General features: G+C 38.4%; 2 protein-coding genes across 2 annotated transcripts in view; one reads left to right on the top strand and one right to left on the bottom strand.

Moving 5' to 3' along the window:
* LOC140146524 (uncharacterized) overlaps positions 1 to 25,982 on the top strand; it is a 70,541-nt gene that overhangs the window by 31,959 nt on the left and 12,600 nt on the right. The window contains exons 4-10 of the mRNA XM_072168400.1: positions 3,801 to 3,910; positions 5,591 to 5,698; positions 6,159 to 6,234; positions 10,820 to 10,933; positions 11,563 to 11,667; positions 13,328 to 13,433; positions 17,250 to 17,362. Of these exons, the coding sequence (XP_072024501.1) occupies positions 3,801 to 3,910; positions 5,591 to 5,698; positions 6,159 to 6,234; positions 10,820 to 10,933; positions 11,563 to 11,667; positions 13,328 to 13,433; positions 17,250 to 17,362 (732 nt within the window). The remainder of the gene's footprint in view (positions 1 to 3,800; positions 3,911 to 5,590; positions 5,699 to 6,158; positions 6,235 to 10,819; positions 10,934 to 11,562; positions 11,668 to 13,327; positions 13,434 to 17,249; positions 17,363 to 25,982) is intronic.
* On the bottom strand, positions 17,366 to 22,134 carry LOC140146525 (complement C1q tumor necrosis factor-related protein 4-like). The gene is made up of 2 exons (XM_072168401.1): positions 22,026 to 22,134; positions 17,366 to 19,181 (listed from the first exon to the last, which is right to left on the bottom strand). The coding sequence occupies exon 2, from the start codon at positions 19,173 to 19,175 to the stop codon at positions 18,615 to 18,617; it is 561 nt and encodes a 186-aa protein (XP_072024502.1). The 5' UTR covers positions 19,176 to 19,181; positions 22,026 to 22,134; the 3' UTR covers positions 17,366 to 18,614.

Raw genomic sequence — 25,982 nt, 5'->3', positions numbered from 1 at the left:
ATACATCATCTCCAGTCTGCTTTGGAGACGTCTGGTAGCCAAGGTGGGCCATTGGAGATCTTGAACCATGGCTGACACACTGCTGGAGCGATCATAGTCACCTGTGACAAACCTAGCACAACTTCTCTGAACCTGCTCAATCTTTCTGATGTTGCGTTGAGTATGAGGGTCCCAGGATGTGGCGGCGTACTCAACTATTGGGCGAATGAAGGTTTTGTAGCTGGTCTCTTTGATCTTGTGTCCATAGTGGCCGATGTTTCTGCTAAGGAAGGCTCTGATGGAATTGGCTTTCTTTGCCACAGTGTCAACATGCATGTTGAAGTTCAGCTTCGAGTCAAGGTGGACTCCAAGATACTTCGCAGAGTCAACAAGCTCCAACTCGTGGCTATGGATGGTGTATGAAGCCAGGACTGGTTTCCGCTTATTGGTGATTCTTAACACCTGACACTTAGAAGCATTGAACTGCATCAACCAGCGGGTTTCCCACTTGACTAAGGAGTCAAGATCCTCCTGAAGATGTTTGCTGTCAGTGGGTGTTGAGATGCGTTTGTACAAAACACTATCGTCGGCAAAGAGTCTGATAGTAGACCTGGTAGCACACTCTGGCATGTCATTAATAAATATCAAAAACAGCAGAGGGCGAGCACACTGCCCTGTGGCACCGGATGTTACTTTGGACGTTGAACTTGTCTGGCCTCCAAGCAGGACTTGTTGTGTGCGTTCACTCAGGAAGTCTCTTGTCCACTCTAACAGGGTCCCCCGTATACCGTAGTATTCGGCCTTCAGGAGTAGATGGCGATGGGAGACCTTGTCGAAGGCTTTGGCGTAGTCAAGCAGGATCAGGTCTATCTGTGACTTGTCATCCAGGCTCTTCGCAAGATCATTAATTGTGACGATTAACTGAGACTCGCATGACCTCCGTTTCCTAAAACCATGCTAGGCGACGGTGAGGATGTAATGGTCAGACAGATGGCGGATGAAATGGCAGTGCACGATGTGCTCCAAAAAGCTTGCTGAGGATTGATGTGAGTGAAATTGGCCTGTAGTTTGAAGCAGTTGAACGGCTTCCTTTCTTGAAGATGGGCACAATTGAGGCTTTCTTCCACTCGGAGGGAACTACCCCTTGATCAAGTGATGCCTGGAACAAGAGTGTAACTGCAGGTGCAACCTCTTCCGCGGTCTCTTTTAGTAGACGAGCTGGTATCCCATCTGGGCCGGTGGCCTTATGAGGTTTGATGTTGCGAAGCAGCTTAGTGACACCATTGCAATCAACCGTGATGTTGTTAGCTGATGTGTGAGGGCTGTTTCCCATATCTGGTAGAGTCACATCATCGTTGTCACTGACAAACACAGAGCTGAACTGCCTGTTGAGCAAGTTGGCTTTCTGCTTAGGATCACAATGCATGATACCATTCTCTTTCAAAGGAGCCACTCCCAGTTGGTCACAGCGCCTAGATTTTACAAGGGCTCCAAGTTTCTTGTTTCCACCTGGGTCACTGTTGATAACATCAAACACATATTTGTTGTGCGCTTGACGACAGGTCTTCTGAGACTCTTTTTTCAGAGTCTTGTAGCGTATCCAATCACGATCTTTCTTGGTGTATCTGGCTTTCTTAAAAGCCCACTTCTTTCTTCTGATGATGGGTTTTGTTTGAGTGTTCATCCATGGTTGGCTACTACGGGTGGAACTCATTTTGGTAGGCACACATTCTGCAAGCAACTTGGTCAATTCGGATTGCAGGTCTTCAGCAAGTTGCTCCACAGGGGTGGATGTAGAATTAATTGCGGTGAAGTTATCAGACCAGGACTTAACTCTGTGGCGGATAACATCCCAGTCAGCCCTTTTCCACAGGAAGATTTTACGACGCACTGGTTTGCGTCTGTAGGCTCTGACATTCATATCCGTAAAGACAATGTCGTGGTCGCTAAATAAGGCCAGGAGTACCTTCACATCTATTAACAAGACTTGGTCTGTTGGTTAACACAATGTCTAACGTGTTATCACCGCGAGTTGGAAAATCTACAAGTTGTTCAAGACCTGCCGACTCCATAGTTTGCAAGAAGGATTCATTGAGGGCCACAGGATACTGGTGGGAGATGATGTGGTTGGTAGCCCAGTCAATGTCGGGTAAGTTTATATCACCGAAATCCATATTGCAGCACCAGAGTTGGACTGACAAAGATCAAGGATAGTGCGATTGAGTTCATTCATCTTGTCCTGGTTGCTGTCAGGTGTGCGGTACAAAGCACCAATGACAATTGGCTGATTCCTGTTGATGATTTTTGCAGCAACAAATTCAGCGTCAGTTCTAATATCAATCTGGTGGCTGTTTAGACTACTATGGACAGCCAACAGGACTCCTCCATGGCCATTACTCCTGTCTTTTCGGTACAAGTTATAGCCGGGTGGAAACACTTCACCATAAGAAATACTAGGCTTGAGCCAAGTCTCACAACCAAATATTATGTCTGGTTTGGTAGCTTCAATAAGGCTCCAGAACTCAAAACGCTTTGAAAACACTTTGGAAATTTACTTCAAGTGTGCGAGGTTGTTAAAGTTGGCTGTGGGACTATTGGTAGGTTTAGAGGGAGATGATTTAGCCATGGGTGAACCTGGTTGGCAGGAGCTGGTAGAACTACAACTAGAACGAGCAAAACTGTTTGAAGAGTCTGATTCTCCAACTGTAAAGGAGTCAAAAATACCAGGTGATATGTTTGCGCAACCGCACTTGTAGCATTCCCATGGCGAGTCATTTCCAGCCAGTACTTCAAAAACAGGATCGGATAAACCAACACAGTCCGAGTGGAACCACAAGTTGCATGAGTCACAAAGAATGCTTGCTTTGGCTCCCTTGTATGATGTATAGGCCTTTTTACACTCTCCACAAGGGTACTTGGGAGTTCTGGGGCCAGGGTTGGGTTCAATGTCCCCAGACCTTATGATGAGGTTTGGCGAGTAGGTAAGCTTACACATTGCTGATGATGGTAAAGAGCAACACGTAGGATTGACTGATAATCATAAATTAATGTTATTAAAGCAGTTTAGTTTAGCATGATGACTGTCACTGACTGGGAGTGTAAGCATTACACAAATATTGTAAAGATGAAAGTTCTAAACAAGGTATAGCCAGCAGCAAGTTGTAGATGGTATGGGCCTAAATATAAGAAAACGTTTAGGGTTGAAATCAGGTGAAAAATACATCAAATGAGCACGAAACTTCACATTTATGTTCAGAAAGGTGTCTTCTTAGCATGATTCGAAAGGAGTAAGGAAATTTCAAAGGGAAGCTGGTGATATAATTTGTAACTCGAGATCTTCATGTTCAATATTTTAACCTTTTTACAGAGGGTATGATAGAGGTATTACAGACAACTCTGCCAAATTTCAGCTCAGTAGGCCACGTTTTTCACCTGAAATTATTGACATGAATATTTTGTGCCATTCTTGAGCAGTCCTGAACTCAGCCACTGGCAATTAAGCGCACTGTGGCGATGGACCAATTTTGACTCGCACTTACAGGAAAATGAAATAAGTTATGTTGCTGTAATTTGCAAGATAGTTACAAAATATAATTGGCATTAACTTCCCCAATTTTTACAGAAAGATATTGAACAATAAAAGAATGAGATCAATTTAGAAATGTCTGTGCAAGCAGTGCACAGTTGAGCTCCCTGCATGTCTATGGGAGTGTTCTAATCAAGTTGATGGTTCATTGGTCATCCCTAATATAAGTTACATATTTGTCTGGTTTTCACAATTCATCCATTTTGACTGGAATTTTCTTTTTTATAAACTGCAGGTGATTATAGTTTTGACCAGTGATTGGACTGTCCTGTGCTTTGATCACCAGCTTCAGCTACTGTGGGAAACACAACTCATGAATATTCAACAGGACAGGTATTACATCAGGTGGGTACTATGAGGCATAGTGACCTCATTCTAAAGTGCATATAACCTCCATTTTAACAAGCATAACTCACACTTTGACCTGAAGTTGTGGAGTATGAGGTCATTATTCAGGAACTTACAATTTATCAGCCTGCTACGCTAATTGCCTAAGTAATTTTTTGTAATTTTTTGTAATTTTGAGAACAAAGTACAAAATATGGTTCAAGCATGCATATTTATTCACCAACTTGCACAAGAACAAATGATAATGATTGAACCACATTTTGTTCTTTGTTCCCAAAATGATGTAGGCAATTAGCATAGCAGGCTGACAAATTGTATATAACATTAATTAAATGGACACTTGGTGATCCTAAGCTTCGTCCTCCAACTTATTCCAAAAAGATTTTTATACCATCAACAACATAAGATAACACAAGGTTTGTGCATCTGAACTTTCTTGCAGATGTGGTTGTTTGACAAAAACATTCATTGTCCATATAACACAGTGGCCAGGGGTTGGAATAAGACAGACCCTCAGCCAATTTCACCCTGTTCATGCTATGCCGCATGCTGCTTGTCTTATTTTAGCTTTCTTACTGAAAAAGAGCATTTGTGTTCATCCATATCAAAACGATGCACTTGTCGGCTGCCACATGTGTCTCATTTCACGTAATAGCTAGGAATAAATACCAGACTCGTCTCAAGCGGAGGTCACTTCCAATCATCCCCAAGTCATAGGTTTTTAAAAAAATGTTCTCTGTATTCCTAAACCATGTGATTTTTTGGATGATTTGAAGTGACCTCTCCCTGTTTGTGAGATAAAGGTCATGTTTTCCATAGGAGGTGAATGGATTTTAACTAGAATAGCACATTAGGTATGGGTATATAGTACATGTAGCTTAGAACCTCTCTCCTCTCTGGTATTCAGGCCCTGCATTGACTGAAACATTGATCAAGCAGCAGAAAATAAAAGAAATCTGAATAACAGTGGAAGCTTGAGTGGGTTAGGACAGGTGTGAAAAACCGTATAACAGCAGGCAAAGTATGGAGCGCCAAATGGGAAAAAAGACTGGGGAAGGCACAAAAAAGTATGGTAGGCCAAGCAGGTTACAAAAAGGGGAAATCGACAAGGGGAGGGAGAATTGAAAATATAGCAAGAATATGTACGAGCATCTGTATGTAATTGCTAGAATCTCTGAAGAAGAATCCTACACAGGCTTGATAGAAAAGGTTCCAAGTCCGGTACGTTGTGATTGAGAGTAAATAGCACAGACAGCATACACTTGCATATAGATCAAGTATGTGATGCTCCTGTGTTAGCGTAAGGCATATGATTCAACTAAATCAAGCACTGTACACTGAAAAATGAACATCACATGCCATAGGAAAACATCAAATTCTTGATCATGAGAGGATGTTACTTCTGGATACTGTTGCATCAGCGTGTTTTTCATGGAATAACACGATCGTAGGACATACATGACCGAGCCTCGACCTTGTCTAGCGATGACCGTATTCGAAGACAATGATTGGCCAATTCTCAAAAGCTGTGCTTGCTCCGTAAGAATGTGGTCTTTGCATTGTACACTTGACGCAAATGTCTGTGCATACCCAAGTTGGCTCTGATGAACGAGAATTAGATTGCCTATAGCACACAAGATTAAGTATATTAATATGTGAACGCTTTTGTTGTTCTAGGGATGTAGCCATGACTGTTGTTAGTCATAAACTCAAGTCTGACGACCGAGGTGTGATCATCATAGGAGCCAGTATAGGGGATAAATTCCACCGTGTGACCACACTCAAGTAAGTAATATTATCTTTGTGTAAGAGTAAGAATGCAGCTCTATACAGATGAAACTATATTGAGTTATTTTGTGTTGACTTGTACCTTTTTCGGATGCCATGCAAGAAAATAGTCCCTCTCTTTTTTTCAAGCAATGCCCAGCTCTTACTACTAGTGGTATTTAAGGCCAAAAAAATGAAGGTTTGTCTCAAAGCTCACGAGTGGCTTGAAAACAAATGCGAAATGCAATTTTTTTTTTATTCTCGACTTGTTTTTTTTATGGTATTTTGAGGGGGGAAAATCTTTTAATCAAAATCAAAAAATTTTAAATCAAAATCTCATGATTTTACAAATGCGCGCAAGCTTTGAGACAAACCTTATTGGGGGCCTAACTAAAAGTCACCTTATTCAGGTAAAACTTGCACATGATGAGAATAGAACCAAGTGTCAACATATTATTTGTCATTTATATTTTTACAGGCATGAACATAAAAAGAAGCAGGAAGTTAAAGATCCACTGAAAGATGACTTTGATGACTTGGTGGACGAGGATGAGGTTAGTATTCATAGAAGGCACAGCCAGTGCGACATTTGTCATCCGTTTCAGTCCTGGACCTAATCTTTCAGTTTGCATAGAGAATTAGCATTGGCTGACTCTGAAACAAGCTCAAAAAGAAGTAAGACCAATACAAGCCAAATTGAGACCTGTTGTGATTATATTGACTGATCCAACATTTGAGTGTATGCATCATATTTTCAGCTTATTAGTGGGAATTCCAGTTGAATGAACGCAGCTTTCAATAGCGTAACCATTTTTTGCGTACACTACGCGATGTATGCCAGCGTGTGCGACTGTGTGTGAGTAAGGCGGAAGTGAATCCAACCATGCCAACGTACTTGTGATTGGCTAGCATTGTATCCAAGGTCATGCATTCATGTTGTAGTTTGAAATACGCCATAAACGATCGCGGTTGGATCAAGTACAGCTGTTGAAAGCTGCGTTCATTCAATTGCAATTCCTATTTTAATTTGAGCTTCATTTGGTCCTTATAAAACTGTCAGCCAAACCTAATTCCTCATTTTAGAGTTTTCAGTGAAAGTGTGGCTTAAAAATTGCCATCTGATCCAGTAGACAATATTCATTCATAACCTCGTAAATAAACATGATGTGTTTAAGCCAATCACAGAAAATAACTTTTAAATACGTTTACGCAAATGCAGGTTATTGAAAATGTATAATGGCCGCATCTGGTGATGTAACATAGTACGCTTTACAATGACCACATTGTGTGACGTGTGATACATTCCAACAAGTTGTGTGCGCTGGCTTCAGTATTTGGACAGTGCTAATTGGTCGCTAGCAGTATTTTCTTAATACCGCTGTGTGGCAGAAAAAGGCCTAAAAGCGTAAACTTTCATGGCAGCCAGCATCCAACAGGGGAGGCTCAAGAAGGAAGACAAGGAGTCCCACTATTCAATTTGTTACTGAGAAAATGAAAGATAAAGTTAAAATGTTATCTTGTTTTCAAATTCAAAAGAAAAAAATGTGCCGCAGTTGGAATTTTAAAAAGTGAAAAGTAACCTCGGAATATCCCTTGGGGCTGCACCCCTCAGGATATTCTTCAGTTTCAAAGCACAACAAAGTTGTTCAGATGATCGTTTGTAAAGTCGCTTGTAAAAAATGTAAGTACATTCAAATGTAAACTTGCATATGCATGTAGTGCCCATTTAAACGCACTTGCATGTAGCTACATGCAAGTTACTTTCGACTACATGTATGTTACATGTAAGATATCTACATGTAGCGAGTTACATGCGAATGTAAGGCCAGTGTGAACAAGACTTGTATGTAAACTTGCATGTGAGCATGACCTTGATGACCCAATCCTATTCTGATAGTGCATAATCATGGCATAATTTACCAGTGAAGGTCACACTTACTTTTTGAGTTTGCTTGTAAGTAAGTCCCGTGTGGACACACACTCGCATGTAGCGTAATTTAATTGCTGACTCGCTTGTAAGTTACATTCAAAGTAGGCTACCGTCTAAACACACCTAATGTTTAGATATTTCACAATACATGTACCCTCAAAACAACTGATGCGCAGTCATTAACCTCTAATTTCATACTGTCGGCCAATATCCGATCCAATATTTTGTTGAGTGTTTCTGTTTATACATTAATAAATCAATTGAAACCAACATGAGTGGTTACTCACACCAACGTCAGATGAACCTGGTAATAAAACCAAATGTCTTGGAAGACTCTATAGAAACTTATGTTTGAATGTCATTTTTATGCCCTGGTTTTAGTCATATTGTGAGTGTAAAACTTAGGCTCCATATTTTGGGAGGTTATTTTGACAAATTTGAAATTCGACCCGAGAAAAGGGAGCCATGCACTGTTATGAACCAGAGACACACAAATGAGACCTACTGATATTTGAGGCACATCCTTGTATTGACTGTCCATGGGCCCTTGATATCCAAAATTAGTACTCAGGGCCCATATTTCTTTACCAGTGAAGAAGCCACAATGGTTAAGCTCCCATTGAATGAGGGATTCCCAGTCAAGCTGGGGAATGGTGTTATTTGGGTATGGGCCCTAAGTTGCCCTGTGGTGTAAAAAGTAGGAAACTACCGTGAAGTATATAAAATTGGGCGAGCTTTCGGCCATAGGCCTTTTTCACAGCCATGATATAATACTTGATATAATTTTTGTCTCGCCTGATAAGGCAGGAGACTATATGATCACTTTTCCGTATGTGTGTATGTATGTGTGTGCGGGGGTGCGTGTGTGTGTGTGTATGTGACAAATTTGGTTAAAGTTTTGGTTAAAGTTTGCCTTCCGCCTATTTTCTCGGAGACTAGGAGTCGCACATTCCTCAAACTTGGTGGGTGGGTGCACCTTGACCCGAGACAGAACCAGTTTGTATTGGTTAGTGGTTCAAGGTCACTGAGGTCATCCAGGGGTCATCTTAGGTCAAATTTGGTTAAAGTTTTGGTTAAAGTTTGCCTTCCGCCTATTTTCTCGGAGACTAGGAGTCGCACATTCCTCAAACTTGGTGGGTGGGTGCACCTTGACCCGAGACAGAACCAGTTTGTATTGGTTAGTGGTTCAAGGTCACTGAGGTCATCCAGGGGTCATCTTAGGTCAAATTAGTAAAAACTGTCGTATGGGTATGAAACCTGGTGGATACAGTCAACATTTAAAGCCAAATTTTTGGAAGGTCATTTCGAGGTCACCAGAGGTCATCTGAGGTCAAATTAGTAAAAACTGTTGTATGGGCATGAAACTTGGTGGGTACAGTCAACATTTAAAGCCAAATTTTTGGAAGGTCATTTCGAGGTCACCAGAGGTCATCCGAGGTCAAATTAGTAAAAACTGTTGTATGGGCATGAAACTTGGTAGGTACAGTCAACATTTAAAGCCAAATTTTGGAAGGTCATTTTGAGGTCACCAGGGTCATCTGAGGTCAAATTAGTAAAAATTGTCGTATGGGCATGAAACTTGGTGGGTACAGTCAACATTTAAAGCCAAATTCTTGGAGGGTCATTTCGAGGTCACCAGAGGTCATCTGAGGTCAAATTAGTCAAAACTGTCGTATGGGCATGAAACTTGGTAGGTACAGTCAACATTTAAAGCCAAATTTTTGGAAGGTCATTTCGAGGTCACCAGAGGTCAAATTAGTAATAACTGTTGTATAGGCATGAAACTTGGTGTGTACAGTCAACAATTAAAGCCAAATTTTTGGAAGATCATTTCGGGTCACCAGGGGTCATCTGAGGTCAAATTAGTAATAACTGTCATATGGGCATGAAACTTGGTGGGTACAGTCAACATTTAAAGCCAAATTTTGGAAGATCATTTCGGGTCACCAGGGTCATCCGAGGTCAAATTAGTAAAACTGTCGTATGGGCATGAAACTTGGTGGGTACAGTCAACATTTCAAGCCACATTTTTGGAAGATCATTTCGGGGTCACCAGGGGTCATCTGAGGTCAAATTAGTAAAAACTGTCGTATGGGCATGAAACTTGGTGGGTACAGGCAACATTTAAAGCCAAAATTTTGGGAGATCATTTCGGGATCACCAGGGGTCATCTGAGGTCAAATGAGTAAAACTGTCGTATTGCCATGAAACTTGGTGGGTACAGTCAACATTTAAAGCCAAATTTTTGGAGGGTCATTTCGAGGTCACCAGAGGTCATCTGAGGTCAAATTAGTCAAAACTGTCGTATGGGCATGAAACTTGGTGGGTACAGTCAACATTTAAAGCCAAATTTTGGAAGGTCATTTCGAGGTCACCAGAGGTCAAATTAGTAATAACTGTTGTATAGGCATGAAACTTGGTGTGTACAGTCAACAATTAAAGCCAAATTTTTGGAAGATCATTTCGGGGTCACCAGGGGTCATCTGAGGTCAAATTAGTAATAACTGTCATATGGGCATGAAACTTGGTGGGTACAGTCAACATTTAAAGCCAAATTTTTGGAAGATCATTTCGGGGTCACCAGGGGTCATCCGAGGTCAAATTAGTAAAACCTGTCGTATGGGCATGAAACTTGGTGGGTACAGTCAACATTTCAAGCCACATTTTTGGAAGATCATTTCGGGGTCACCAGGGGTCATCTGAGGTCAAATTAGTAAAAACTGTCGTATGGGCATGAAACTTGGTGGGTACAGGCAACATTTAAAGCCAAATTTTGGGAGATCATTTCGGGATCACCAGGGGTCATCTGAGGTCAAATGAGTAAAACTGTCGATTGCCATGAAACTTTGTGGGCAACATTTAGAGCCAAATTTTTTGAAGGTTTTTTCGGGTTCACCATGGGTTGTTGCAGGTTCATTTACTTCTATCAAAAGTAATCGCAAAAGCAGGCGGTTGCGAAATTCATTTACTTCTACTGAAAGTAATCGCGAAAGCATGCGGTTGCAAAAGCAGGCGAGACTCGTGGTTCGAGAACCGCCTTGTTTATATACTTCACGGTAGTTTCCTACTTTTTACTTTTGTATTCATCATCACACTGCCGACGCAGCTTTTTACTGCCCTGTGGTGTTGCTCACCTGCATTATTGTGTCAAAAGTCAAAGCTTCTAATTTAATTTGTTTTATTTTTTGCTTGTTTTTGTTGTTGTTCAGGAGCCTCCTGTTGATGTGAATCACTTTTCTACATTTGCACTGAATGGTCAAGATGGCAGCATCAGATGGCATCATCTGCCGGGGGATTTCAACGAACAAAGGACCATGGACCAGGTAAGATTCAAGCTGGGGATTGCCGACATTTATGAACCTAAGGATTATATGATCAATGTTAAATGTGTTGGCAGGCTGCATAAAATGCACACAGCTCGAGACTTGGAAATTTCAAGGAATAAAGGACCATTGACCAGGTAAGATTAAAGAGGGGTGGCTAAAGTTTATGATTTGTGAGGGCTACATGATGAATGTTAAAACGTCTTGATGGTCTGCTAAAGACTCCGAAATTTAGGGTATTGGATGGAATCATCTGCCTGGTGATTTCAACAAATAAAGGACCAACACCATGGACCAGGTAAAATTCAAGAAGGTGTCCAATGTTGATGAATCCAAGGGCTGTGTAAAAGTAAGCTGCACACTCAGAAATTGAGATTATCGGATGGCATTATCTACCTGGGGATTTCAAGAATCAAAAAAACACTATATTAATCTCCTACACAGGGAGTATAGATTTCAAATGAAGTCGCCCAGTCAGGCGAAATTCACACTCCCTGTGTGGAAGATTGAGATCATGTCTTCCATCAGGTGTGTATGAATTTCAACTGGATTAGCCCATTTTGTGGGAGTAGGACAAATGAATGCACTGTGACTGAAAATTGTCTGTTCTTTCTGTCCAATCTCACTAGGAGATGTTTAAAGCACATCACTTCAAGCTGGCTCTGAGGAAAGGTTTACGACATGAAGGTGAACTCACATGGAATCATTATACACAAGCTGTGCTGGCTAATTTAGTAAGTATTACAGATTCAAAACGATCTTTGAGCTTTTGGAAAAAGGTTATAGGGCATTTGACTTCGACCACTACTGTAAATGGGGAACAGAATTTAGTTATGTCTTCCTTGCTGCACAATAGAACAGTAACATAACATGGAGGTAAATCCCTCCAAATGAGGGGACAAATGTGTGTATGATGCACACACAAATTGTAATTTTAATGCCAAAATAAGATTCATTTTGGTCTAAAACCAAAGGGAATGTGCACACCACTACATATGTTAATATGGAGCTCGAACAATATTATAACATTCGCTGGGGAGGACACCCTCAATTTTTCTCAAAATTCTGATTTTTGGCTCCAAGCTTGCTTGACGGAGCCATCGTGATCGCGCTAAGTGGATGGTGTATTTTGCTTCATTTTTCGGCCACTTCCGATGGTGCTTTTTATGCTAAGGTTATTTCTGTGTGTGATATGTGCTTTTAAAATTTGAGTTCTAACTTTCTAAAAGTTATTTTTCAATCGAATGCACTCCATATTTTTCTATAGCAAAAACAGTCTAAATAAATGATGTTCCACTTTGCCCAACAATTTTTTACTTCAGAATATCAAAGATTAATATGTTTTCTCCTGAAAAACAACATAGTTCTCCTGAAAAACAACACAGTGTGAAACTGTGTGAGTACAGTCAACATTTGGAGTCAAATTTGTGGAAGGTCATTTCGGGTCACCAGGGGTCATCTGAGGTCAAATTATTAGTAAAAACATTTGGACGGGCATGAAACTTGGTGGATGCAGTCACATTTTTGAAAGGTCATTTTGGGGTTACCAGGGGTTATCTGAGGTCAAATGAGTAAAAACTGTTGGATAGGCATGAAACATGGTGGGTACAGTCACTATTTAGAGCCAAAGTTTTGGAAGGCCATTTCAGGGTCACCTGGGGTCAACTGAGATCAAATTAGTATAAACTGTCGTATAGGTATTAAACTTGGTGGGTACAGTCACTAATTATTTATAGCCAAAACCTTATTCAGACAACACTATTCTTGACATTGGCTTATGTATTTTGATACATTTTGATCAGTTTCGGTCCATTTGGACCCATTTCTATCCAGTTCCACCAGATTCGATTCATGTCGCTAAATAGTAATTCCCTAAATTGATTGATGTATTCTTGTATGCTCTGCAAATGAGATAGCTACCAACCAACCAGATGTACCCATTGAATGTGATCTGTCACATTGCACAATCGACTCCAAGAACAATTACTTTCACTGTCACCAAAAAGCGCAGAGCCACAGCGCCATTGGTGCTCTTGTTACACTTTTGTAAATGTACATTGATGACCTAAAATACCAGGCAAAAACAAGGCCTAATTTACGTACTGTATATGTGATCAAATCTCGGATTTTTTAATCAGTCAATCGTATACTGATACAGACAGGTCATAGCTTGAAGGTAGCCTGTGTCCGTCAAATTTTTTCAGAGGGTGCCCCTGTCATCAGAGCTGCATGTAAGCAATTTTTCATCACATTTTCAGTCATTCAAATCATTGAAACAGTGCTTTGCAGCAGGAATAGTATAACCAATAAAAACATGATGATTGACAGGCTCTTGATATTTTCATAGAATTAACTAATTTGTGTGGGTGTGTCAAATACAATGTGTACTTACAGCCCCATAGATGGCAAGGTCGGCAAGACACCAAAGTATCATTGGCCCGATTCATCCGAGATAAAACGACCAAAGATGATAACGAGGAGACTGCTACCATGGCAACAAGTAAGCTACATATAAATAGTTCAAGTGTAAAACCGAGATGTCCATTTTTCTTCATTTGAGATATCGGCAAGCACAGTTGGTCAAATATGTGATGCGATCAAGCAAAATCAGTCAGAACTCGGAAATATTTCAAGGCCCATTCAGTGATTTGCTCATCCCAACGATCAAATTAAAGAGTTTCTAAATCAATAGGAAACAAAAGGAAATATTTCCTTTGTTTGGCTGTATCTCTAAATCAATATTTCCGAGTTCTGACTGATTTTGCTTGATCGCATCAGATATGAAGAAAATTTTAAATATGAACATGTTTGTCACTTTTGATCATAGCATTTGTAAAGTAGGGTGTCAATTTCAAATAGGATGGTGATGGCCATAACTCAACAAGTTTGAAAATGGCTCTTATTAGCTATTGCATCTCAATTTGTCTTCATATGAATGTGTGTTGCAAACCATTGGGCTATTCCATTTAAAATTCACACTACTCTGTGGAAGGTGTTAGAAGTATCTTCCACAGGGGGAGTATGAATCTCAAATGGAATGAATACATTAAGCAACTCCATTTATATTTCATACACGCTCTGAGAATGATTCAATCAGAATCTTCCTCAGACGAAGGTGGAGTTAATGTGCTAATTCCATTTGAAATTCATACCCTACCTGTGGCAGATATTTTCCAAAATCTTCTACAGGGGGAATGTGGACTTTGAATGGATCAGCCCATTGCAGGAGCCCACCAAACTATTTTGGGCACATCAGTACAAAAATGGACAAATAAGAAGACAAAGGGAAAGAAATATATGGTGCAATCATTTGCCAGCTAAAGTTTGTTTTAATTTTGACTGATATAACATAAACATAAATGTGTATCATAATTTTTAATAAACTTGCATACAATTGGCAATACTTGTTGGCTGCTACATTAGTCTCTTTTTACATGATAGTTAGAAATAAACCAGACTCATCTCAAGTGGAGGTCACTTCAAATCATCCACAAGTCACATGGTTTAGGAATGTTTTCTGTATTCCTAAACCATGTGACTTGGGGATGATTTGAGTGACCTCTACTTGAGATGAGTCTGGTATTTATTTCTAACTATAAAGTTTTATGTAAAAAAAAGACCCATGTGGCAACCGAAAAGTGCATCGTTTTGATACACAATCTGCTTCAGATTTCCAATATTTATGGTCAAATCAGTTACAAAGGTTAGATATAGACGTGTGAACTAACATAGTTTTAGTCTTGGTTATTAATAAAATGGGCTATTCCCGTTAAAATCCATACACCCCCTATGGAAGACATTACCTTAATCCCCCACACATTTGGTGTAGATTTCAAATGGAGTCAACCATTTAGGTAATCTTATTTGAAATTCACACTCCCTGTGGAAAATCTAAGATCATGTCTTCCATAGGGGGTGAATGTATTTCAACTGGAAGAGTTCAATCTGAGACACTACCTTGAATATATTTATGCATGCAAGTATATTTTTTTCTTCAGAATTTCTAACAAAAATGAAATGTACTGTTCAGTAAGAAATTGCTAAAAATGCATGCACCCTGCAGGAAACAAAGTAGTTATTTATAAAAGCATCATATTTTTAATGAACATGTATAATTGACAATGTACATGGTATATAACGTGCCTATTTATAATTTTGTGCGAACACCAAAGCATTTTAAGTGATATTTGGTGTTTTAGAAAGCACAAACTTTAAAGGTCTGAATAATGTGATCTGTTACAGCAAAAGATGCATAAAGTCGGCTATACATACCTTTTATATAAAGTACCTGTCTGATCCACAACTATGAGGAGTGATTGCTTGGCCTAAGGTAGAAGCAGATGAGCTGTACAGTTTTGACTAATGTATTGTGCAGTTCAATGTATGAAGTGCTTACACAGAAAGTTTTAAGTAAAATCTGTTTTTGTTTTTCTGTTTGAGAAAATTGAAGAAAAAAATAGCAAGATAAATGAGCCATGATGCTGTGTATCATCTTCCATAGGGGGTGAATGAATTTCAACCAGAATACCCCATTGCTTGCATTTTGCACCGGAATCCTTCCTATACTTTGTTCACCTCGTAATAAGCAAACATCATAATTGATATAGAATGGTGTAAACGCTGATATGTGCAGCAGCTTCGCAAAGTGCGCTTTTGCATGTTGCATGACCGATGTGCATTTTGCGACTTTACAGGAGGCATGTGTTTAAAAAAAACTGATTTAATTTCCTCCTATTATGAGTTGAACCAAGTAGTATGTGAAGAAAGCAAAGCAAACTTCTTTTTTTTTTTTCCTATGTACTAAAATTTGTTCCGTAGAAGTTTAATTTGCTTTTTTATATTTACTGCTACATATGAATATACAGTAAGCCAAAAAATTAAGGTAACAGTTATATTCACCTCCTGTATATCCTAAACAAAGACAGATATGTCATAATTGGAGCCAGCAGCCAATAGCTGCATCTTTTAGCTCGAATTTAAGACCTCATTCGTTGAAATTTTTCAAGAAATAAAGACACGGCGATCCCAAAACCCAAGGAAGATACCAATGTAAAAGTTGCAGTTTGCTGCATTAAATGCCCTATTGATTTGTACACAAAGCGTTCGTGAACAAGAGAACTAGCGCTGCGCTTCCATTGATTAGCACGTTAAAACTAGCGTCGTGCTTTCATTGATTAGAACACAAAAGTAAAAGTGCAACTTTTGATTTCGTTTCTTCATTAGGTTTTAGATCACTGTTTCTTTAATTCTCAACCAATTTCAACAAGTAAGGTCTTAAATTAGAGCTAAAGAGTACATGTATTGGGTACTTGTTTTAAATTGACATATTTGTCTTTACTTAGGATATACAGGGGTGAACACAACTGGTACCTTAATTTTTTGGCTTACTGTACATCATCATAATTATTTTGTAGTTGGCTGCAAATTTGACCCTCTTGGGCCCATTTCACGAAGTGATACGATCGATCTTACAATTGATTTACCACACATAATCCCATATTAAATCAATCGTAAGATCGATCGCAAATCTTTGTGATATGACATTTGAATTTTTAACGCTGCATCAGTTAAGGGATCTAGAATGAGCGTTTATTGCGTTTCGACTGTATTTTTGTGGGACATGAGAGCACCTCAGACCTATCGAATTGCATTCTGAATCTGAAGCATGTCTTTCTGATATCAAATAATTTTCATTTTTGAAAATCACAATATAATACAAATTTTATGACAAATTATAAAAATTTGATATTTTTCAAATTTTGATATATAACAGTCCTCGAAGTAAATTATATAAATCTAATGATATATTCTTAAAGTGTATGTAGCTGGGAGGAAAAGCCGACGGTCAATTGAAAATTTTGACCTTTCATATTGAAGATATGGATTTTTTCCCAAAAAGACCTAATTTTTTTTTTTGTTTTGTGTAAAAAATCTATATCTTCAATAATTTAAAAGGTCAAAATTTTCAATTGATCGTCGGCTTTTCATCCCACCTACATACACTTTAAGTATAAATCATCAGATTTATAAAGTTTACTTTGAGTACTGTTAAATATCAAAAATATCAATTTTAATGATTTGCCATAAAATGTGTATTAAATTGCTAATTTCAAAAAATCAAAATTATTTGATATCAGAAGGACATTCTTCAGTATTCAGAATGCAATCGATATGTCTGATGTGCTCTAATGTCCCACAATAAATACTGTCCAAACGCTCATACCCCAGCCCTTAATCAAATTTAAAAATTGTTTGCCATATTATGTCAAAAATTCCACAGTTTAGTAAAACTTGTTGATCTGCCTTTTGTATTCAGTAATAGGACTAGAGGATCACCATCTAGCGGGCTACCAATATGGCGGACTACGACCCCATCATCCGTCAGAGCACTTGCATAACCCAAATGCAATAGTCTCACACATGCATGAGGTGAGTCACATAAGGCTTAGCGAACGAAAAAGGTTGGTTTCCTTTAGGTGCTCCAAAAAACCTGCATTTCTGTTATTTTTGTGTCATGATTTATGAAAAAATATGCTTTGAATCCTAACATTGGAAACCCGTCCATAATTTACTGAATTATAGTGAAGGTGCACAGTACAGATTAGAAGACAAGTTGCTATGTCGGCACGCAAAGCAATAGTTACTATAAGTAGGGTTCCAAGTTCCAAGTTTCTGATTCGGTCCATAAAGACCATAGAGCCTATAAAATGTAGCCCTAACACGGTTTTGGACGCAAGTCCTTGAACATGGTTCCATAGGCTCCAAGTCATCAAACACATCTAAATCCAGTTATGCTAATTCAGAGGTCTTCATCAGTGCTTATGGTCTCTAGGGCATGTATCCCAAACTTGACTGGGAACTCTACTTATAACATTATAGATCAGATTGCCTTGTTTTCTTAACCCCCTGAGTACTACCTGCCGATCTAACATTGCCACTGATTGGTCTTCACTTTAATCACCAATCAGAGTGGAGCTTTTTTTGTGTGGTGAAATTATTCTAACAATGTTGCTGATTTGTCCAATTGATAATGAAAACTTCCTTTTTGGCCAATCGGCAGGTAGTTCTCATGGGGTTAAGCTTGTACAACATTTTTGGTTTTTGATACTGTAAAAGTGGTTATTTCCGCGTACAATTATTTTCGCGAATGGCAACTATACTGACATTTTCGCACATTGTTAAATTTGTGGATGATGAAACAGTCAAATAAAACAAATAATAAAATATCCGATTTTGCGAGTGGTTAAATTTGCGGTTGCATTTTGATTCGCGAAAATAAAACCCTTGTGAAAAATACCAGTACTGTGTATGTGCATATCAAACCAATTTGCTTTTTTTGCCAGCCTCAAAATTCAGGACATCTATCAATTCAACTAATTATGAAATTTCAAGTTGAGGTTTCAAAAATTTATCATGGGATTTATAATCGAAAATTTAAACAATTTCTAACTTAATTCAAATTAAGGGGGTGGGATCGGACATGGGACTATTATGAGATGATTATGATATGACCATTCATGGTTTAGTGGGGAAACCTGGTGGAAGGAAGAGTGTATCCATCAACTTTTACAAGAAGGACCAAGTATATAACATGCACAATCTTATCAACTCTGGACTTGAATGTTTGGAAGCATCTTTGGATATAATTATTGTTATTTCAAATTATTTAAAAGTGGTGAATTCAACCTTCATAAAGAAGAAAACCAGAGAATTGGCATTTGCCCTTATCTGCACACTCCATTCCTTCCCCATAATTTAAAAACTGTAACCACACCTCCGAACCTGTCTCTAATTCAAGCAGCACACTGGTACCAATTTGAACATTGGCCACACTTTCCACTCTGGCACGTGCCACAACGTTGTTATCATTTACCAGATCAATATCAGGATTTCTATCTGAAGGTGATTCAGTAACATAAAAACTGTATGAGAAGAAGTAGACACCAGGAATTTCGCATGTGAAGCGATTTGTGGTCAGATCAAAATGGCCGCCAATGTTGACACGAGCTGCATCTAATGTTACAATTTCAGCATCAGCTGCTGCTTCCTGATTTGATGTCTTTTGCACACTAAATGCAGATTTACGGATCTGTACAGGTTCTCCTCTATCTCCTTTCTGTCCTGTTTGTCCAGGTTCTCCGGCCATTCCAACTGGGCCCACCGGGCCTCTCTCTCCCATCCTCCCTGCGGGTCCGGTCAAACCAATTGGGCCGGTAGCGCCAACATCACCGGTTAATCCCATGGGCCCCTGTATTACAAAAACAAAATGTGTACATCCATATCAAAACAATGCACTTGTCAGCTGCTATAGTACAAGGAACTTATACGATGTCCTCATTTACAAACTGATACTATCTGTCCATCGTATAAGACTGTGCCCGTACGGCAATGTGGTGAAGGAATATTACACAGTCAAGAATAGGCTCCATCATTTTTTTGTTCTGATCCCTCCCAGTCTCCCAAAACATCAAAAGCGTTGCACATTTACTTACTTAAGACTGTCCTTTTTCATATAACGCAGACAAAGTAGGGCCAAATAGCTACCTAGAAATGGTCAAATTTTAGCAAGAAATATCTCTGTGTAATCCTATGTAAGTCCCATATCACATCGTTATCGGTGATCATGATTTTTTTTTTCTGAAGTTTGGCTGGTACCCACTAGCGTCATGCACGTGACATTACACAGCTAAAATAATCGACCGGAAATCGGGGATCATTAAAAGTCAACAAATTTCAAAACACAGAAAGCAGTAAACTTAATGGCGAGCGGTCCGAATTTTGAGCCATATAAGTTTACGTGGTGAACTAGGCTGCTAAATGTGTCTCATTATAGCTAAGAAGAAATACCAGACTCATCTCAAGTGGAAGTCACTTCAAATCATCCCCAAGTCACATGGTTTGGGAATACATAGAACATTCCTTAACCATGTGACTTTGGGATGATTTGAAGTGATCTCCACTTGAGATGAGTCTGATATTTGTTTCCAGCTATTATGTGAAATGAGACACATGTAGCAGCCGACAAGTGCATCGTTTTGATATGGATGTACACAAATGTTAACTTCACCCCCTGGACACTACTGGTCATCTAACAGCATTTCTGATTGGTTGATAACTTGAAATGTTCATTTCAATTGCCAATAATGACTATACTCTGATCAGCTCTTAATAGGCGGGACTCATAACATCATGGATTGATACAGAATGGCGTACACACAACTAGGCGCAGCGCCTACGCGAACTGCATTTTGCGTGAATAACGGGTGCTTTTGTGAATTTACATGTGCGTAAGTTGGAAATTTATTGACTCGCGCAGTAACAAAAACTGAATAATTCCCGCCTATTAAGAGCTGATCATAGTATAGGTTTGAAACTATTCATGGTCAAACTTGCATTTTTGCAGATGATCTTAATAATACCCTCCTTGATTGGTTTAAAATTGGACACAATATTCATTTTGGCCAATCGGCAGGTAGTTCTCATGGGGTTAAACCAAGTTTCATCACTGTATAGCATAAATGTGCTGAATAAAACTCAATCTAAATTTTAAGGGACATACACAAATGATGACTTTGTGATGTTGATATTATTGAAATAAAATTTGCATCAATATGTAAATTTTGACCAAAAGAAAATGTTTTGTGAAAATTAATAGGATTCCCATAATTTCTCTCATCAACTGTTACACACTGTTCAAATTTAAAATGTGCCTATTTTGTTTTATACTGGTGTTAGAAAATTGGTCTGAATCGGGGTGTATATTTAGACAATAACTGCACGCTATCTGTTTTGAGGTCATTGCTTGAAATCGGAGGGGTTTGTTTTGGGCCGAGGTAATTTTCTAAAAAAATACAGATGCCCAACACAAACCCCAATGATTTCACAAAATGACTGTAAAACAGATGGTGCAAAGTTATTATTGTAATACAATACCGCCATTTTACAAATATGTTTGATGAAAATATTAGCAGAATGTTTTGCTTAAAACCTATTGAAAATGTGTCTTCCAATTCACTGTTTTAATGCAAATTTAATATGGGGTCATGATGATGCCAGGGGAGGGGCAGAGAAAAAACAATTCCTGGTGCGCATCATTTTGTCCTTGCTTACCGGGAAAAATTTTGCAAAGCACACAAAATGTTTTCAGTTTTACACTATGAATTTGGTGTTTACCAGCCCTTTTCACAATTTTACAATATTTTGGCCAAGTATTATACCAGGTTAAAAGAAGATTCACTGGCAAATTCTGGATGATTTTTGCCCAGTAGATTGAGCTGTCCAGCCCAGAGAAATAGAAATTTCCCATAATATGCACTCAAAATATTGCAAAACAAACAATGAAGAATTTACACAAAACAAAATTTTAAAATGAATGCAAATTAAAATCAGTAAATGAAGTTAATGTAAGATAATTCTAATAAATAAAATGCAACAAATGAAGCATTTATTGTCCATGAATCAAACAAAAAATCTATAGATTGAACATTGACATTTCCAGGTTGCACAGAATTTGTATTTTCTGTCATTGCGCAAGCATGATTAAGGGGTGGGGTATGAGCGGTTGGGCAGTATTTTTTATAAATTGGGTATAAAAGATATTAAAAATGTGTTTTTCAAAAATTAGAATGCATAGCCTCAAATTAGGCTTAGTACAAGTCTTTGGGCTTAATTGTCACAGCATACAAAAAACACCCTAAAACCGCATGTTTTTGGCCTTTATTTCCAAATATTAAAATTTGACATTTATTGCCAGTTAGAACTAACTGAAGGATTTAGTTATGTTTCATTTGGCAAAACAAGGTAATATTTTTTTTATCTCAAAAAATTAGCGCTGTATTTCTGGAATAGGGATTAGCTTGACCGATAAATTCAGGTATCATGCTCAATCCGTCCTATTTTATATCAAATTTGGTATGGTGATAGGATATGGTGGCCTGATGTGCTATACAGTTTTGAGTCATGTTATTTGCATATTTTGTATCTTAACATGGGTCTACTTTTCAGCGTAGTGGTAAAAGCCTAACAATTCCTGCCGATTACGAGCTGATCAAACTAAATCTTTCAATTAATTTATTAATTGTATAATAAATACCTGTGGTCCTGGTCCTCCAATTCCATCTCCCTTCTCCCTTTCATTCCAGGATCTCCCCTTGGTCCATCCCGTCCATCTCGTCCGGGAATGCCATCCCGTCCCGGTAAACCATTATGACCATTGAGTCCACGTAAACAATTACAAGTCGGGTCTGGGTCAGAACATGCAGTTGTTGAACTTTCTCCTTCTATACTAGCTTCATGTCCAGAGGTAATTGTTGAACTTTCTCCTTCTATACTAGCTTCATGTCCAGAGGTAATTGTTGAACTTTCTCCTTCTATACTAGCTTCATGTCCAGAGGTAATTGTTGAACTTTCTCCTTCTATACTAGCTTCATGTTCAGAAGGAGGAAGAATTGAGCCATTTGTGATGATACATGGAGACAGTAATAGAGTCAATTGTAAGATAATCAGTGTTTGAAAATCCATTCTGTGAATTAAGGTTAAATACAACTGATTTTCAAGGCTTGATTCCAGAGGGGCGTAAGTTAATAATGGAAACAGCCATGCAGAAAAGAATGAACTCACGCATTACAATAGTGTATCAATCTGAACTTGGGCCCACGGACAAACCGCTGCTCGTGAGTCATCCTATATGTTGCAGGGATAGGGAAGGGGAAACCATATGATCGGGCCATCTGGGCTGGTGGGGGGGGGGGGTGATTGTGGGCAGCCGTTTTCGGCAATTTTACTTTGGATTTTCTAAATTTTCAATTTTTGAAATTATCCTGGATGATATCTGTCGTGAAATAAATCAATGCTTCTATAGGCTATAATAGACCTAGTATGCCTATTTATACCCTGATTATGCAATATATAGGCCTACAACAATAACTACAACAACAGTAACAAAACCAACAACCAATATTTTGTTAATCTAATTTGTAAAAATATATTCATAGGCGCCAATTAGATTAGTATAGCCTAAAAATTCCTGAATTATATAATGAAAAAAAACCGGGCAAAAACAATCAATCGCTGCAGTCAGAAAGAAAGAAACGAACAAGAAAAAAGAAAAAAAGTGAGAGAAAAATAAAATAAAATAGATGGAATGGACCACATAGGGACTCGAACACGTACCAAAGTTTTCCAGCTCAAAACTATAGTATTATATAGTCGAACGTGAGTCCGGCCAAGCGCTAACCGATTGAGCTACTGAGTGACCTGTGAAATCGATTGATCTCAAACTGACTATTATGGAATAGTGCATACCAGGCTCTTATGGTAAACAATCTCATCACCGCTGTAAATGTCGGAGGTATCGATGGCGAAAAACCTCGATTTTTGCAAAAGTAGCTTAAATTTGGAATGAAATTCAAATGGTAAATGAATCGACATACTTTTGAGAAATAATGTAGGCAGTTAGAAATCAAAATTAACGTTCCACAATCCAGATATCGATAATGTAACATAACAGTGTTTTGTGGTACAAGATTCTCGAAAATTGTTCCCCAAAAACGGGCTAATAAAATTTAATCGGTACTGTATTTGGTTCTTCCCCATGGCAACATTATTTCTTTGGTCGATTTGTAGTACAATTCAAAAAAGGAGAAAACAGTCACTCGGCGTGGTTTTATACGGAGCGAATATTTGAAAAAAACTGCATGGAACGTGTTTTTGATCTTGTGAACATGGTGCGTAAAAATGATTTAAACGAAGGATTTTCAAACGGATTCTAAAAATTTGTATAAACACACAAAAATAATGTTAAGATACATCCATGCACCAACATTTGACTCACTGCGATATTTGATTGCTGAGAAAACGCGGTTTTAGAGAACAACTTTATACGTCTTTTATACGTTTTTTATACGTTTCTTCGTGTAACCTTAATGGGAGAACAAAGTTTGATTGACAAATGAGTGAGTTTCTACTGAGAACCAGTTGCTATTCCATTTAAAATCCACAGTACCCCTGTGAAAGATTTTGGAAATATCTTACACAGGGGGAGTATAAATTTCAGATGGAATGAGCAACTCCATTTGAATCTCATACACCCTTTGAGAAAGATTCAACCTGAATCTTCCCCTGAGGGAGAGTGAGTTTCAAGTGGAGCTGCTAATGGCATGTGTTAATTCCATTTGAAATTCATACTCCCTAGAGCTATAGAAGATATTTTCAAAATCTTCCACAGGGGTAGTGTGGATTTTAAATGGAATAGCCCAATGTGTTAAGGCTCCAGTGGTGTAGCCAGGATTTTTTTCAGCGGGGCAAAGGTGAACGAGGGGACAAAATGGTCAGAAAGGCATAAAAATCTTAAATATCAGGGCGGCCAGCATCCAGGTGGAAGGGGAGAGTTGGGGGAAGGTTTCTTGGGGGGTAGCTACCCCCAGCTACAATGTAAGGCTGGTTTGTACTTCTCTGCAATGTGTTGCAGTAAGTTGGCTGTAAATTTCTGACACTTCTGTTGCACTTCCAGAAAATAACTGTAGATCAAATGCAGATCAAACCAGGTCCACACATGCAGTCAGTTGTGGTAAAAGTATCATAAAATCAATTTTTTGATAATCAAAAGCATGGCAGGAAAAAGTGGGCAATACGGGAAGCTCATTGCCGGGAAATTTTTGGTTTTTGACAAAAATAAATAAAGAAATACATATAAAGGAAATATGTCATACTGGAGGGAAATTTGGTGAAACTGGAGGGAAATTCTGGATTGCTTGCAGGGAAAAAAACATTTTTTCAGCCTGAAGTAATTGACTACTTTTGTAATTGAGTACTCTTATTTAAAAACACCATAGCACCTTCTAGGATAGGTCAAATGTCATATTTTGGACTCTACATGATCTACATTGATCATAAAGATTCAAAAACTTTCTTTCAAATGATCTTCAATATTGTCTTGCAAAAACAATGCAAACAAAGTATAGTTTGTACCACCTAGGATGTTTCATTGCATAGGTAACATCAGTGATGGTCTATAGAGTTCAATGGAAATTGATCTCTTCCCTGTTACCTAAGTAATGAAACATCTAGAAGAGATGGCAAACTATAATTTGATTTTTTTTGTTGAAGACAAACAAATTGAGACCGTTTGAAAGACAATTTGAGCATTTTTTATGATGTTGATTCCTGTAACTTTTTGAGACTGGTGCACAGATAGGATAAACCATACTTGTCTAAATTCTAAATGATATTGACTTTTTTCATTCACTATTTAAAGGCAGAGTAATGGAAAAGAACATGACCCTTTTCCGACTTATTTCCAAAGTATAAGTCCAAAGTATATAAAACTAAAACAAGTCAAGGAAGCTTATGGTAATGTCAGATTCAAACAAAAAAGTTCCGTTTTTGAAAAAAATCACAAAAATACACTTTCTTTGTTGTGACAACATATGTTTCATTGAGAATCACACACTGTGCAACCTGTTACCAAATGAAGGGACCTAATAAGTATCAGCATCAAATACTACTAAAATGGTAACTGAATCTACTCTAGCATGTATAGATTAATACAATTAAATAAATTACATGTTTTAGCACATTCAACTTTACTGTGTGTTGTGTGTTTTATCAACAAATTGCTGAATAATAAAGGCAAGCACTATAGTTCATTTGTCATGTTGCCAAATAGCGCTACCACAACAGCGAATGAAGCTGAAAAGTGGTGGAGATATTAGGCAACACTGACAAAACCTACATTGTACTATATTCAGAGGATGTGCTTGCATTCCTTTTTAGCAAATACATTTAAATACATGATTTGTTCATCTTCGTCTATCTATACACAAAAGAGTAGATCGCTTTGCTAATTTGGTAAGATTCTGTGCTGCTTTTAGAACCGTGTTTTATTTCATAGCAGGCAATTCAGGGTTTGATTTATAACGAACCGACAACAAGCAACCTTGAGCAGACGACTCATTGGTTCGGCGAGCAGGGCGCTCTATCCTTATCTACCTCCTGGATTTCATAATATTGCATGGTTTTCAGCTAAATAGTAAACATGAAATGTGAACAA

This window comes from Amphiura filiformis, chromosome 2 (genome assembly GCF_039555335.1).
Source record: "Amphiura filiformis chromosome 2, Afil_fr2py, whole genome shotgun sequence".
Classification (NCBI taxonomy): domain Eukaryota; kingdom Metazoa; phylum Echinodermata; class Ophiuroidea; order Amphilepidida; family Amphiuridae; genus Amphiura; species Amphiura filiformis.
Note: the sequence above shows the minus strand (reverse complement) of the source record. Positions and strands in the feature narration are given on the sequence as shown.